Here is a 13,283-nt window from a genome sequence, read left to right on the forward strand (position 1 = left end):
CATATATTATAAAGTATCGAGTAAAATTTCCTCAAAAAAGATGTTTTGGAACGCAATCCAAAAGGTATTATGCGTTGCTCATTGTTTGTTAAAAAGTTATTAAAATTTTTTTTTATAAATGGAATATAATTTTTGCACACAGGATATGTGAATATATAGTAAACAGTACACGTATATGCGCGGGAGAACGGCTCCGATATTGCGAAGAAACTGTTACTTGAATTTTGCAATTAAATGCAATATGCATTTAAACGTTTTTAACAAATTTTTAGAAAATTCTATAATATTAAGACTATAATTAAATCATAAAAACGCTATTTTCTTATGTTATTGTAATTATTTTATCACAGATAATGAATATCCCTTTTTTCTCACTATTTGCACATAATGTTTTTAAGCGGTAACTGAGCGGGAGATTAAATGATGAATCTGATTTTTTTTTATACGTACTGCTTTTATCTTAGCATAATTAGTTTTCATCGCATTCTCTTACGACATCCAACGCAGAGTTGAAATCTGCGCTGCTAACTTTTCATTACTACAGATCGACTATATCAAATCGAGTTTCGGGAGAATTAGACAATCATGAAGTGTATGATTACTATACACATTAATATATTATTATATATTAATCTAGAAACTTAATATCGATAGAATCTTAATATATTACTCTAGAAAATGAAATTACACACTAACTTATAATAACATTCTGGAAGTGGATATTATTATATGTAGTACGCAATAGTTTTATAATTAATTAAAACGTCGATTGTGGCGGTTGTCATTTCGGCCACGTTGGAACCTTCATGTCGCACTCTAAGTTGGTATCTCAGGCATAATGGCACAGTCCTGGGAGGTTTAGGAAATGGCATCGGTCTTGCAGGACCTGTTGCACCTGCAACCGTTGTAGTTGGAGTGGTTTCACCTTCTACGTTGCTGAACTCGCTGCAGATGAGACGACTATAGTTGGGCCTGTTTTGGGTTCGATTTGGATTCGGTTCGAGTCGTAGTTGGCCCATCTGCATGTTTTATGGCTGCAGTCGTGCCGTCTGCTGTCGGTCCCGTAGTAAGAGAGAAAATAATTCTCGGTATCTTTTAATAATAATTCGAGTTATTGATGTCTTCTTGACAAGTGTAACAGCAGTTTTATATATTTAAATACAATACCGAAAATTTGGTAAAGAAATGCAATTGCGGTATTGCAGCTTTAAATATTGTGCCTGAACTTGCAAGAACGGTGGTTACGCTAGAAACTATAGTTTGCTAATGGACTTGTGGTAAAATCCATTTGATAAAGTGGGACAACAAAGAGACACTGTCTCTCTCTTCTGATAAATATGGTCGATTTAACGATTTTCCGCCAATAAGGATTAAGTTTCTCATTCACTGCCTCTCAATACTACCTGAAACTACTTTACCTAATCGCAGTCTACTTGCAAATATCCAAAAAATATTGTCAAATTTTATAGGATATCTATGAAGTGTTACAGTGCATTAGTTATTTATAACAGATGTGATATATTTTTGGTCTTATAGTAGTCTTTTTAACGAATGTATAATCCTTGCGTAAAAGTTTGCAAAATTTAATAAGCACAAATTTAGTTTATTCTAAAAATCAAGTCAAGAAAAACGAATATTCTAAGATTCAAATACAAGACATATTTAAGTTATAAGTAATATTAAAAATTTATATCTATTAAATTGATTAAAAAGATATGTATTTTTTTCAGAACAATGTGTGCGTCTATAAATATGAAGAATCATAAACAAAACATATATTATGTAACGAAACGTTTATTGCTTTGCTAGTATTTATGATTATATTTTAATTTGAAAGATTATGTTATCAATATAAGTGGCGAAAATTATGAGGATTGGCAAATGATAATGGATCTGGCATTATTAATATCCTTAATGATGCAATGCATATTTGGTAGATCAACGAAATTTATTCAAATTCCATTCTATAATACAATAATTTCCGCATTATTGTAACGTCATAATTTGACACTTGTAGTTACTAGACATGAGGAGCTGCAATAGTGTCCGGGACGGACAGCCTCGAAGTGACAACTGCACCTGCTTGTCTGACGATGACCGTTGTTGCTGCAAAATTTACCTCGTTAAAAGTTGGAATAGCATTTTTGCGGTACGTGAAAATATCATATTTGCATGACTTTTGAGAAGCGTTTTGATCTCTTTAAAACAAGGAATCCTTATGGATGGAAAAGAATCAGATATTATCGATGTATATGAAATATGTTTCTACGTTATATATATTTACTATTTTACAATTGTAGAATTCCATTCTATTTTTATTTGTGTAACTAACTGCAACTTATTCGTATATTATAAATATTGTCACATAAACGATATAACATTTTTTGCGATAGTATTATAAACGAAACGAAAACGCGCGAGTCGAAACAATAATAACAAATTTCTTATATATTCAAACCGAGAATTAATTTTGTAAAAGTATATTGATAAAAAACATTACAAGTCATACGGGAGTATTGAGTGACTTACACTTGGGAATATTCATTTTCTAAAGAGCTTCACCGATTCATTCGACAACTGTCAATAGCTGTCTTAATTAATGCAACTCGTTTACTTACCGGACACCGGAGAAGTAACGAGCGGGGATACGCTTGCAGCAACAGCTGCAGCGCCAGCAACGGGACCTACCACAGCTTTGTTTGGACCAGCTTTCGGTCCTGTTACTGTAGTTACAAACGCCAACGATGCGGCCACAGGCACACTCAAATTTCTACGCTCATCTCTGTCGAGATGAGCGATAGTCATTGCGATTATAACGAAAATTATCACCTGAAGAAAACAGTATAACGGATCTTGAAAACTAAATGATGGAGACATAAACGATGCTTTAATGTTGTATTACGTAAATAGATTGAAATAATTACCTTATTATCCTGAAAATTATGCAGAGATGTCAAAATTTAAGAGACATCTGAAAATTTATGCAGCAGTTATTGATGAGAGATTTCGTGATCAGCTGAAAGATCAATTGACGTTGTTGTCTCTTTCGGTCTTCTCCCGATGCTGAAAAGTCCGAACTAATAGACTCGCTTGGTCTGACAATGTCTTTTATAGCGATTTGTTCCTACTCTAACGATCGCCAATGTCATTTACCTTACACGAACATAAAGTTGTTCGTGTCTATGTTGATTATCATTATTCTGTCATTAGGTGTGGTCAATATGATGCATTAAGTTAAGAATAGCTGTCCAAGAAATTGTAACATTGTCCAACGACAATATTGTATCATTTAGTGTGATAGAATGATAGACAGGAATATTAAAATCACCCTCTTATCGTTCATGTACAATTTCTTTCGAAAAATCTATATGTCTAAACAATTATTTAACAGATAGACATATGTGAAAATTATTCACTGCAGTTATTTCGAAGCCGGTTGGAAGGTAAAACGGTCACCTTGAAGAATTAATGTGTTTCTGATCTGCTTTTATCGATCTGATAATTCTTTTATCGATCTAAGTCTATTATGGCGTGAATAATACATTGTACAATAGCCCTCATTCAATATACTCTTTGTATTTTATTCAATATACTTTTGCATATAGATTTCAGAGAACTAGCAATGCAAGCACAATAAATTTCAATTCAGATTGATCGCATTGTAATAACGGAACAAACGGGGGATTTTTTCAAATTGATTTCGCTTCAATATTTCAGCGAGAAGCGAAATGTACTTTAATGCCGACATTTGTTCCATTCATGTTAATGAAAGCTACCCGTAAGCAAAGTCTCTATAATAGAAAGAATAGCTTATGAGAAAATCGACGAGTTTGCAGCCGGCAATACGGGGGTCGCGGAAAGAGGATTGAAAAAGTCACCGTGGAAACGTAGCCGTGATGAAGTTGCCGGTAAGCGGGCAAACTTTGTCGTACTTCATCAACCGAGTGGTCGAAGGGGAGCTTGTTATGTCGAAAGTATCCGTCGCCGCGTGCTTGATGAGAAAAGTTTAATCTACTAGTCCAGTAATGCACTTTTGTGTCACTCGCGTGAAATATGAATCGAGCGGCATCGAGCTGTTTCTGAATCAACGCTGTAGGTCACTTCGGTGTGCTTGAAACGAATATCGTATTTTAATGATAACACGACCGAAATGCTTCGCGAATTTCGACCTTCGTAATATTTCATACAGTTTTATTACAGTCATCTCTGTTTTAGAATAGTGTAATTTCGAAATTATTTACGTACAATGTCTTGGCGTTCGGATATTTATATTTGTTAATTGGTCCTCTCTCTTTCTCTCTCTCTCTCTCTCTCTCTCTCTCTCTCTCTCTCTCTCTCTCTCTCTCTCCAATGCGCGCGACACGCCAAAGTGTATTAAACCTCACGCATAAATTATCAATTTTACGTTCTGTAATCCTATCAACGGCGCATGTATGGTAATAGTATTACCATTTTCCGTTACAAATCGTTTTTTTTCCCGTTTTCAGGAAAGAGGATTGCCCGATTGCGCTACGTGGGATCGCACGACAACGCCAACCATCGAGCGCTATCCATGCGCCGCACGTCCGCAACGAACCGAGTTATGCAAATTCGCGTACGCGCAACTCTGTATCCGTTCTCATTGGCCGGGACGGATGCGTCGTTGATATTGTTCTCAAATCACTCGACGTGCTGACGCGGGCCACGGGGATGCATGCACTGTGGTAGTGACGATGATACGCCGGACTCGATACGATTATGCTCTAAATGATACGGTCCGATTGGGAATACATTGATTTACTACGCATTCGGAGCAATACGCCTGCATTATTCGCGTGATTTCGTATGGACGATCCGTCACACAGCGACGCTCGTCTTTATACGTTTAACCTTTTGACCTCGAATGATTTCGCAGTCAGGTTGTCTGCCAAAATTTCTACTTCTCATCGACTGCATTGTTTTCCCTAGAAAACGACTTAAGCGCATCGTTCGCAGTTGACATTTCTCGACGGCCCTTGTTTACGAAACATCAATTAAACATCTGTATTATTCATCACGATTGTTAACTACGATTGTTCACTCCATCGACAATATGATCTAGCACTGTTAATGATGTATACACTGTAAAAAATCTTGTGTACACAGTACGTAAACAAATGTTCCAAAAAGCCCACTCTGAATTTTGTGTCGAAAATAACTTATTCATATGTTCATTCGTGTGTTATTTACATTATATATAGACTAGTACATAAGATAAATAACACACGAATGAACATATGAATAAATTATTTTCGACACAAAATTTAGAGTGAACGTTTTGGAATATTTATTTACGTACTATGTACGCAAATTTTTTTACAATGTATAATGTTGTATCCATAAAATATCCGTGCAGATAGGAACGCGCGGTTTGCCATAGTAAGCGACATACATTGAATTTCTACGATACGTGCTCCAACGATTGTGACTCGACTATCTGTGGGCAGGACTGTCGTTGGTCCAGCGAACATCGTAGGTAATAGCAGTGGCGCAACCGTTACATTTCAATCAGCTTTCCTATTGCATATGTATTCATGACCGCCAACGTCGGAAGACTTATCTAAACTGCGCTGTCCTTCCACATGACAATATTCGCGGTGCTCATCGAAAGGAAAGAAGCATTGATGTATTATTATCTCATTTGGATTTACCGGAAAATTCCCTCACGATATTCACGGCGAGGAAAGTAATACTAAAAGTAATAATAAAAGTAATAAAAGTATGATTGTAAAAAATTAAAAAATTTGGAGGGCGATCGATGTGGAAATCACGCTGTCGAAGAAGCTATTAAAGACTCGATACTGCTGACGATCTCGATGTTGCTAAATCGCAATGCTACCAAGTAGAAATTCCAGACATTCCGTAATCCTCTTCAACTATTAATTCGATCGCATCGTAGAGAAGGCACTAATAATAGAAGTTGCTGGAACTGAAATTGCGCTTGGCATACTGATTGCAGTTGTACCAACCAACATGTAGTGCTATTGTTTAGATAGTCGCACCATCACAGCTACAATTGTTTTCGTACTGTCAGGAATCATCTCGTCTTCATCTCGAGATTCCTTATCGATTACTAAGAAATGATTGCATATTATTTTTAATGTATGAGTACAACAAAATATTACACAGTTATTACTACAAATATGGAGAAACTCATGTTCTGTTGCGTTCTGTTGAGAAAAATAATACTTGCTCAATCGACATTTTTATACGCGGTAAATGTATTCTTAGCGAGATAATAAAACTGACAAAAAGAGGTGCATCCAATATCTTATTTACACTATTGTTGCGTCACATTTTACCGTTATTATGGAAATGATACACTTTATATTTTATTATGCTAATTCTCGCGTAATAAAACGAGCACGGTGAAAACAGAAAGCCTACTCGTTGACAGCGTGGAGCAAGTAGTTGCGGAATACGAATCAGGAAGCGAATGCTCACGCAAGGACGTTAAGATAGTAGAACGCAACTCGCTGGCATTGGTGACCGTTAACTGCTTTCTCAACTATTATTACTGTCAGTGAGATTTATTGCGGTTTCTACGTACACGTGACTATCTCGCGATACTAAGGCAACAATTAGAATTTACAATGACTCGATAACTGTTTTATGACCATTTGCATTTCCGTGCGTGACAATGTGATAAGAATTTATCGAAGTACAGCTGATATATTACGTTTATCATATTTTTAAAACGTGTAATGTTTTAAAAACAAGTCAAAATTATGGTACTCTGTGTAACGTCCCGCCTACTAATCCCGCAGTGAAATTTTGTAAACTGCACATTACATCGTACAAATTTTTTATTCCGTGACGCCTCTTTCGTCAAGAGGATATCATCATGGTACTTTGTTTGATATTGCCTCAGTTTGAGTTTGCATTCTCGGAACGCACCCGAGATTGTTTGTCCCTTTCGCATTTGAACTTCTTCCAACCGCTATAAATAGAGGCCGCGTGCCAAGAAACACACTTGTCATATTTTACTCACCGTTGCGAAGTAGAGTTTCATTTCAAACGTGTGAAGAATACGAATCAGAAATATTTAAACTGGCACGCGAATACGCTTGTAAATTAATCGCGCGTGTCGCATAAACTTTAATTTAATTCAGTATAATATATTGCGTGAACTGGTGATAAAAATGTTACTTGGCTAAATGATAAATAAATAAAACGGTTAAAGCGTTTTATAATTCGAGGGACAAATTTAAATGCGTGGATTTTTTTAACGTTAACACAACATATTTAATGACAGACATGTGCATTTTACTTGTAATCTCGTACACATACAACATAGATATTCCGTTTACAAATTCAATGTTTTATATAATGCAGGCATTCCTAACTTATAATGAACAATTATTCAGTTTTAGTGAACCAATCTGAGTCGAAATTTTGGCCGTATATTAAAGCTTGAATTTTACAACGCAGTAAGAATTAAATTATCAAAGTAAGTCTAATTCTAATAATATTTACTCCTACTTTGAATCTGATAATGTTCGAAGTTTCTCTCTTTACTTTCTTTTACTTTATTTTTTTTCAAAATAGGTGTTGAATGAAATAGTGAGGTTGAAAGTAGGATCAAAATTTTAACTCGGAAGTTTCCTTTGAATTTATTCCATTTTATGATTCACAAAAATAGTAAACAAATCGACAGCTAATTAATGTAATTAATGAAATATAAATTTTTACGCTACGTTAACGATGGATTAACACCTCGACGGATATTAGCACGACGATAATATCTTGTTGTTCACTACAACAAACAAGTATCTCGCAACTATTGTGTATTAATCATAACAATTGATTTATAAGAAATTGCCTACAATTATATATATTCAACATTACTATTTCGATTCTTTAATTAAAAATTACATGTGTACGTCGTATTCTCTACTACAAACTGATCTACGATATCATAATCAATCTAATATTTTAGAAAATTTTAATAATATTTTAGAGTTAAATGTAAACTTGTTAACGTGTTATTTTTAATCTACGCAAGAAACATACAGAAAATTTTTTAATCAGTGGAAACAACTCCTACTGGTGCTGCTGGTGATGCACCTTCTGGCCCCAAGGGACCCGCACGCAGTGTTGATCCTATATGTTTGAGGGCTTCAAGTCCCTGTGAAAAACCTCCCTTCATTTCTTTATGAAATGTTCCTAAATAGCTACCAAAGCCTTCCTGAAAGGTTTTCCTCATATTGAACGCATTTTTGAGCATGTTATGAGCGAAGTCACCAACTTTATCGAGAGCTAGAGTGCTAACAAAGTTAGGAAATAAAGTTCCTACAGGTTGCCCTTGTAATACCTATAAAATATTATATAAAGTGTTATATTAACAAATAACATAATATATAATATTGAGAGCGAAATTTTATGGTATCAAATAATACAGTGCTAAGCAACAATAACACCGACTGATATACTTTTTCGTTCAATTGCTCGGCATTCAATGCCGACCTCTACGAATAATTGTGAAAGTAAAATTTTACGCGAATTAAATTAGAAAAGCTAAAATTTTACGCGAATTAAATTAGAAAAGCTTATCGAATCTTTTCTTATGGATACTTGTAAAATCTGTTCACACATACGTTTGCACAAACGAGCACCAGAAAGATCATGGAGAACGTATATTTTCGGGCCATGATTAGATTTAAGTAACGTCTCTTCTCACAATCACAATTGCACTGCTATTCGTACTCGACTGATTTTTCTCATTCGGCGGTCCAGTTTTATATACATACTAATTGCGCGTTTTCCCGCACGAATGTTATTCATGATTCGGTGTAATTTACAGGATATCCGAAATATCGCTCGAAATACTTTAAAACAATGATAGCTCTCGTCTTGACGCTCATCGTTTCTTGTTCTCCTCACGATCCCGATTGTCACGTGAATGCGATAATGTAAACATGCTTACGAATTCCAATCGAATTCACGTGCATGATCTCATATTTCAACGTGTCCTTGAACGTGAGTGGACTTAAGCAAAACCTGACCAGAATATCTAACCTATCATAAGTGTGTGACGCGACAGTAAAACAGAATCGAAAAGATTTAATGATTTATGTAAAAATTATATAATACACACATATGTATATATATATATATATATATATATATATATATATAACTTATTTTTTAAGTTATATGTGGTCTGAATTCGTGTTCTGAATATACAAAGTAAATATACCATAAATCGTATTATATAACACGGAACCTTATGTTACTTAGTTATTTAATGAAGTATGTGTACAAAGTAGATCAATTAGTCAAGATATATAAAAAGAGTAAATTTCTTTTTCTTTATGATTTTTCTATTTTCGAAAGTACGAGCGGTCAGCGGACTCCAGGGAATTTCGGCATGTCGACAATGTAGTTGTCAGCCTCCCAGCGCGTAGTATTCGGGGGCGCTCGCCTGTTGTAAATTTTAATTGGGACAAAATTGATTATCTGCGGTGCTGCGAGCATGCAGCACAGCGCACAGTTCACCGCGCGCAAAGGTACATTTTCCTCTCCTCGTTAAAGTCCTAAATAGAAAATAATGAGGAATATCATACGCACTCATAGTATAGAAAGTACACACACGTGGAATGTGTGTGTGCTTTCTCTCCATCATACAATTATAAAGGTAATTATTACTTATTAATTAAATGTTTATATGTTATTTTGACCATCGTTAACCGCACACGCCGGCACGTGCAATATTATGTATTTATACGTAAAGTTATATTTAACCAACAGAGCGCGGCGATAGATCTGAATAACTTCTATCAATCGCACAGAGTCGTTAATAAGGGATCCTTAATAATGTTAATATAAAATGGAAGTCGCGTTATACAAAGCGAGCATTAGTTCGAACGTCGACAATACGCGATCAGTAATCGCGAAATCATCAGCGATAATGTTTGAGTCAGTTTACGGTCGACAAATCTTTACGCTGACGTGCTTTGCGACAAATGTTTACAGCACGAAATATGTGAATAATATAATACGATATACGAACGTAATCTCACATTTACACACGCGTTAGAATATCGATTATGCAATATTTGTTGCAATCAAACACTCGCAATTCAAACTTTACGCTATGAATTAACGATGATTCATCATATTTATCGACGTGTGCAAACAGCGTACATATGCGATGCGCTAGTAAAAATTCGAGCGTAAAATATGAACGCAACAAGCGTAACCTATCAAATTATATGTTTTACTTTGTAAATTAGATATCCTTCCTTTATTCTACAAAATGTCCACGCATCACGGATGTTGCTTGATTATATTATATATTTTCCTACATTTCACATAGTGAAACGGCATGACAATACACAAAGTGTTGCGAAATTGACAGAAGGTTGGCACATCGAATGAGTTATCGTGATAAAATGCGGTTCACCTTTCTTGGGAGAAAATTATCGCAACAATAATAGTCTCGGAGGTTAATGAAAATAAGATCATTCGTCCATTATTCATCAGATGCGCGGACAAAATCGCGGAAAATTATTGTCCATCGGTCGTCGACATCCATTTCCCCGCAATTCCGACGCGGCAATTTCGCAGATCGATGAATATTGCGAATCTGCACAAAAAATCCGCATCGCCGTTATGCACTTGTGATTTTTTGATCTCGCTAACAGCGGCGGTGTGCGCGCGTGCAGAGTTAACGAGCGATAATACGCATCGATGTATCTTTCTTGTTGCGTACACGTGACACATGGAGCAACGAGCTGCGTAGATAACAATGAAATACAATTAACCAGACAATTTTACGCGAATGTGGAGAAAAACAGAAGAGGCATTTCCCGCTGGTAATTCTCGTAATGGCATAACGCAACAGACCTGGATGCACTTTGCTCTAATGCACTCAGCGGTGCGGCCACCAACAATGCGCAGGATGAAACGCTTGAAAATAATATCTCGTAGGATATTGCCGGGAATTTCAGTGGACAATAATCGCGCGAGAATATTAATTTCCGCGTCCGCACTTTTATATTCTCGGCGTAGAGTAATCTGGTAGCAGTTGTTTAATATTTGTAACAAAAACTTAGGATAAACATAGAATTTTTATCCTACTTTCAGTCTTACTGTTCCATTCAGCACCTATTTTAATTCTCTGAAATCTACATCAACATCTTTTGATTTTATTTAATCTACCCAAATCCAATTATATTACTGCGTATGCGTGTACGTGAGTCGTATTGTACCTTTTAATAAAAAACATTTGAACGCGCGTATATTTTCAACATGTACCAGAGGACTTATTGGGAAACTGAACGTGAAATATGCGCGGCATGTGTACGGCACGTTGCTGCACGCGCGACTCGACGGATTGCATGCGCTCTCTCGATCGGGGAAACAAAACCTCTCGCGCGATAACGACGTATCGCAGTCACGAAGGAGGATCGCAGATTCGTGAGTTTCTGCAGCGACCGACGTTCCCGATAGCGCCGTCAACTTTACGGCTGCGAGCCGATAAGGCCGACAACTTAGACGCAACGTCAGAGAAACGTCCGAATTCGGATTTATCCGTTTACACCTCGCTAAAAGGATCGTTCCGCAACACGCAAACAATGGCGTGAAAGATTCGTGTCGATTCGGCCAAGTCGAAGACCACCAGCAGGAGAAGCAAGAAGAAGTCTCGATAGAGTGGCAAGCAATTAACCTAATTCTCGACCACGGGTAATAATTTCATCTCTCGGCGGTCGTTATATTCATTGAACATTTATTTTAATTTTATCGCGAATTTTATATTAACAATATATTTAATATCTATAGATTGCGATAGTTCTAGATTAAAAAAATTACCGTGTATAATCCAGCTATTTTAAAAAATTGAGCTGAAAATCCACACGGAATTGAATACTCGCGTTAAAATAAATTCAGATATTTCCTTTGAAATGCGTATAATTATTCATTCGACTATCATTGAGGCGCCAAGATACGCACAATATCGTATTTTAATTAGTGTCGGAGATGTACCTCAAGAGAAACTGAGAGAGCGAAAAGAGGAGGGAAGAAACGGGTTAATCTTGACGGTAACATTAACTTTCACTGCCGTATTAAATCAAGCACAGTCGAAGAGCGTATTATATTCGTCGAGAGGCTCTTTTAACGTTCGCCCTTTCGCTACGCCACTGCGAAGGATGCAAGGGGAGTCTAAGGAGGATCCTAATCTGACGGCAAAGGGGCGCTGGACGAAGATTAATGGTCCCGTGATACTGGATCTCGCCAGGCTCTGTAGCTTCTTCATATAATTTGTACGAAACTCGCGATCGCCTCACGGCTATGTGGAATATATATCTTGTATGCTGGAATATTGCAAAATATATACAACGTTGGAAACAATTAAGGGATTTCTCGTGTGACCCAAAGGCACACTGAAAGATTTACACTCCAAGTTCACACGTTGATCTTGTACATTAAGGGGCAGACATTCTTTTCCCTTTTAAGAGATGGTAACAATAGGCTACCGGCGCTGTTCCACGCGTTCTCTATCGTCCGTAAGTTTTCTTTCTTCTTTATTTCTACAGAATAGAAATCCTTTTGACGTTCTACAATACGAAGATGCGTATAACGTGCGTTGTAATTGCCATGCTATGTCCCTCAAAAGCTGAGGCTAAATTGAAAAGAACGGCAGTCATCCGAACATCAAAGTCGATAGTTGTGAGATTTTTATAAAAAAACCTTTGCTATAAAAAGAAAACCTTTGTTCAATAAATAAGTAATATACGTCAAAATTCGGAATTCTCGATTAATTTTAAGTAGATCGTTAAGATTCCCACTCAACACTAAATAATCACCGAAGAATTGGAAGATTTGTCGTTGACATGGCAATCGCGATAGTATTCGAAATGCTGTATAATAACATAAATTTATGCGTCACACAACATATAGAACTCGTACAAATATAACAGCTACGCGTGTATATGAAATGTAATATTACTATGGAAATTTGCTAAAACACGATGTTATTCATTGACGTGACGAATATTCCAATAACAACTAAGCGGAAATATAATAAAGCTCAGTCTGTTAAATCATCAAAGTTACATGGACAGCAATAAAATCACCAAAATGTAATTACTGACTATTCTGTTATTAACATCAGTGTGTGTGTGTGTGTGTGTGTGTGTGTGTGTTTGTGTGTGTGTGTGTTCATTGAAACGTTCTAAAGAATAATATTATTTATCAGTTCATTTTCGAGACTTGCAGAAAAATGAAAAAAAATTATCATTCTTAAATATAGTCAACTTGAA

At 36.2% G+C, this 13,283-nt stretch overlaps 1 protein-coding gene across 2 annotated transcripts; it reads right to left on the reverse strand.

Moving 5' to 3' along the window:
• Positions 1 to 1,945: 1,945 nt before the first annotated feature.
• On the reverse strand, positions 1,946 to 8,796 carry LOC116851569. 2 transcript variants are annotated; one of them, XR_004379611.1, is made up of 3 exons: positions 8,616 to 8,796; positions 2,619 to 8,332; positions 1,946 to 2,106 (listed from the first exon to the last, which is right to left on the reverse strand). XR_004379611.1 is itself a non-coding variant. In XM_032831118.1 (2 exons), the coding sequence occupies exons 1-2, from the start codon at positions 8,667 to 8,669 to the stop codon at positions 8,042 to 8,044; spliced, it is 345 nt and encodes a 114-aa protein (XP_032687009.1). In that variant the 5' UTR covers positions 8,670 to 8,777; the 3' UTR covers positions 7,263 to 8,041. The 2 variants fall into 2 exon arrangements, 1 of the variants encoding a protein (XP_032687009.1); XM_032831118.1 differs by lacking the exon at positions 1,946 to 2,106 and having other exon boundaries at positions 7,263 to 8,332; positions 8,616 to 8,777.
• Positions 8,797 to 13,283: the final 4,487 nt, after the last annotated feature.

This window comes from Odontomachus brunneus, unplaced genomic scaffold, assembly GCF_010583005.1.
Source record: "Odontomachus brunneus isolate Ranch 3 - 2012 unplaced genomic scaffold, Obru_v1 Obru_scaffold_178, whole genome shotgun sequence".
NCBI lineage: Eukaryota > Metazoa > Arthropoda > Insecta > Hymenoptera > Formicidae > Odontomachus > Odontomachus brunneus.